General features: G+C 44.1%; 1 protein-coding gene across 1 annotated transcript; it reads left to right on the forward strand.

The window, feature by feature from the left end:
• The first annotated feature begins 204 nt into the window (after positions 1-204).
• LOC135366111 (uncharacterized) lies at positions 205-1,315 on the forward strand. The gene is made up of 3 exons (XM_064598766.1): positions 205-582; positions 651-784; positions 1,236-1,315. The coding sequence occupies exons 1-3, from the start codon at positions 263-265 to the stop codon at positions 1,304-1,306; spliced, it is 525 nt and encodes a 174-aa protein (XP_064454836.1). The 5' UTR covers positions 205-262; the 3' UTR covers positions 1,307-1,315.
• Positions 1,316-2,222: the final 907 nt, after the last annotated feature.

Below are 2,222 nucleotides of genomic sequence, written 5' to 3' on the forward strand. Positions count from 1 at the left end.
ATGAAATAAGCAGGAAAAATCAGAAGACGACAAAGAGCTTACAGGAAAACACAAAGGGGAGTTTATTAAGACATATAGGGATATATATCTTAATAAATATATATATAATGTTGTCCAACTCCAACTTCTCAAGATATATATATATATATATATATATGTTCTTTTTTTTTTTGCAGCATACAAATAGACATTCATTGGCGGTCATCCTCCAGCTGAAACTCCTCCTTGTCTGCAGCACTTCCCTGGTATTCAGTGTCCTCTCATGGATATGCTTCAGAAAGAAGCAACATCTCAAAGCTATAGAGTGGTTCGCAGCCTTTTGGACGAGCTCGTGGACACCGTGGCTACAACTGTGGAACAAGAGAAGCTTGACAGGGTGCTCTCCTGGGTTACGTCAGAGAGTCCTGTGTACCGACTGTTAAAAGTCAGTGGAGGTTTCCCCATTATGACGCTTTCACCTGTACCTGTAAAGGAGCTCGTGACCGTGTCGGAGCTGAGCTTCTTCCGTGACATGGTGGAATGCACAGACGACAACGTGCGAGAGATTGCCAGGATGACCGTTAAGCAATCAGGATGTGCGAGGTAAACGGAATGAGTACCATCATTCTAGCTGTATGAAAGCTGTTATAAGTTCTTAAATACCTTTACAGATGGCACAGGGAAAGAGTAGTGAGGGTATCGAGCTCAGTGGCGCACCAAGTATACAGGAGACGAGGCAGGTTTGCTGATCTAGCGGTGAAGCTAGCGAGGCCAAGATCATTCAGTTCAGCTGCTACTGCTTACGGTATGTATTTCCTTTTGTGACAAATGTATAACCAGTAAACTATACAAACTGAACAAAGTAGCTGCATGCACTGGTGCTGCTGCTAATGAAGTCCATCACGTTCTGCGTCCAGAGTAGCAAGTCTAGCCACTGATTCCGTGTAAATCGGTGCCATGTTATATACCGTTGGAATCACTGTCCCCTATTCAGGAAGTGCTACGGAAGCGGCTGCAAGACGTGAGTTTGAACAGAAGTTCGGGGTTGCTGTGACTCAGGTACAGGTCCATAGTGTTGCACGTTCCAGGCAAAGGATGTTCGAGGGAACAGCCTGTGGAATCTTCTCCTGTTTTGTTTGTTTATTATCTGTCGCACTGTCACTTTGTTCGTAATGGATCAGTTAAGGGTTATGCAGGAGCTATGAGCTTAACTATGATTTACAGCATGACCATTACTTGCTTGTTTTGCATTTCAGGTTGGGCTCTTGGTGCACCCCACACAGTCCTGGCTATGTTCAAGCCCAGACGGCACGTTTTTCACGGATGATGGTCTCACATTACTGGAAATCAAGTGCCCCTATTTACGCCGAGGTTTACAAATCATAGATCCTGCAACATGCACCAGCTACGTGCCGTACATAGCTTATGAGAATGGCTGCCTGCGCTTGAGGCGTCAGCACTGCTACTACACACAAGTGCAAGTATCAATGTACGTTGCAAATGTTCAGGAATGCTTTTTCTTTGTGTATACAGACAGGCATAGCATTATGTTAATCATCGACCGTGATGATGAGTTCTTGTCCGAGGTTATTCCTCACCTTGAACACTTTTACTTCAATGTGTATCTGATGGAGCTAATTAAGACAAGGTTCGTCTAAATAAACTGCTTCAAATCCTGCCAGGGGATTGTGTTGTCTTTCCTCTGTCTGCATCCATGGTAACGCATACTGTTCGATTTATCTCTTGGCATGTACAGCTTCACATCTGCATGCTGAAGATGGAAACAACCACAAGACTGAAATATTGCACATTTTATTGTAAGCTCTTTTAGTCTATTTACAGTAACTGTGACAGTGTTGCATAGCTTGATCTTCTATGGGGCATGGTGAAGCCGCCCAGCTATGTTTGGTACACTAATGCACAAAAAAAAGGACTATTTGCAGGGTGCTATCAGAATCCTCTTTTTTAAGTATGTGTGGCTGCAGGCTGCGGGCGCTGTAGTTTGTACCTTTTCGCAAGCTGGGTTTAGGTCGTATGCGTCATAGCCTGGTGTGTCGCAACACGTGTCAATGCTTGAATTGGTTTCACTGTTTTCCAGCTGCTGTTCACTCTGCTGTCTTGCAACAGTAGAAATGTGTCGTCCATTCCACCTGTGTTTACATTAGTATAGGTTGCAGCCGTTGCTAAATCAGTGTTCACTCCATCATTTCAACTCACCGTTTAAATCTTGAAAGGCTGTCTTG

This window comes from Ornithodoros turicata, chromosome 1, assembly GCF_037126465.1.
Source record: "Ornithodoros turicata isolate Travis chromosome 1, ASM3712646v1, whole genome shotgun sequence".
NCBI classification, from domain to species: Eukaryota; Metazoa; Arthropoda; class Arachnida; order Ixodida; family Argasidae; genus Ornithodoros; species Ornithodoros turicata.

Excerpts from the sequence above, each read along its gene's own strand:
- LOC135366111 (XM_064598766.1), top strand. The coding sequence starts at position 263 with ATGGATATGCTTCAGAAAGAAGCAACATCTCAAAGCTATAGAGTGGTT. Across the intron at positions 583-650 it reads AAGCAATCAGGATGTGCGAG|ATGGCACAGGGAAAGAGTAG; the intron begins GTAAACGGAATG and ends ATACCTTTACAG. Across the intron at positions 785-1,235 it reads TTCAGCTGCTACTGCTTACG|GTTGGGCTCTTGGTGCACCC; the intron begins GTATGTATTTCC and ends TTTGCATTTCAG.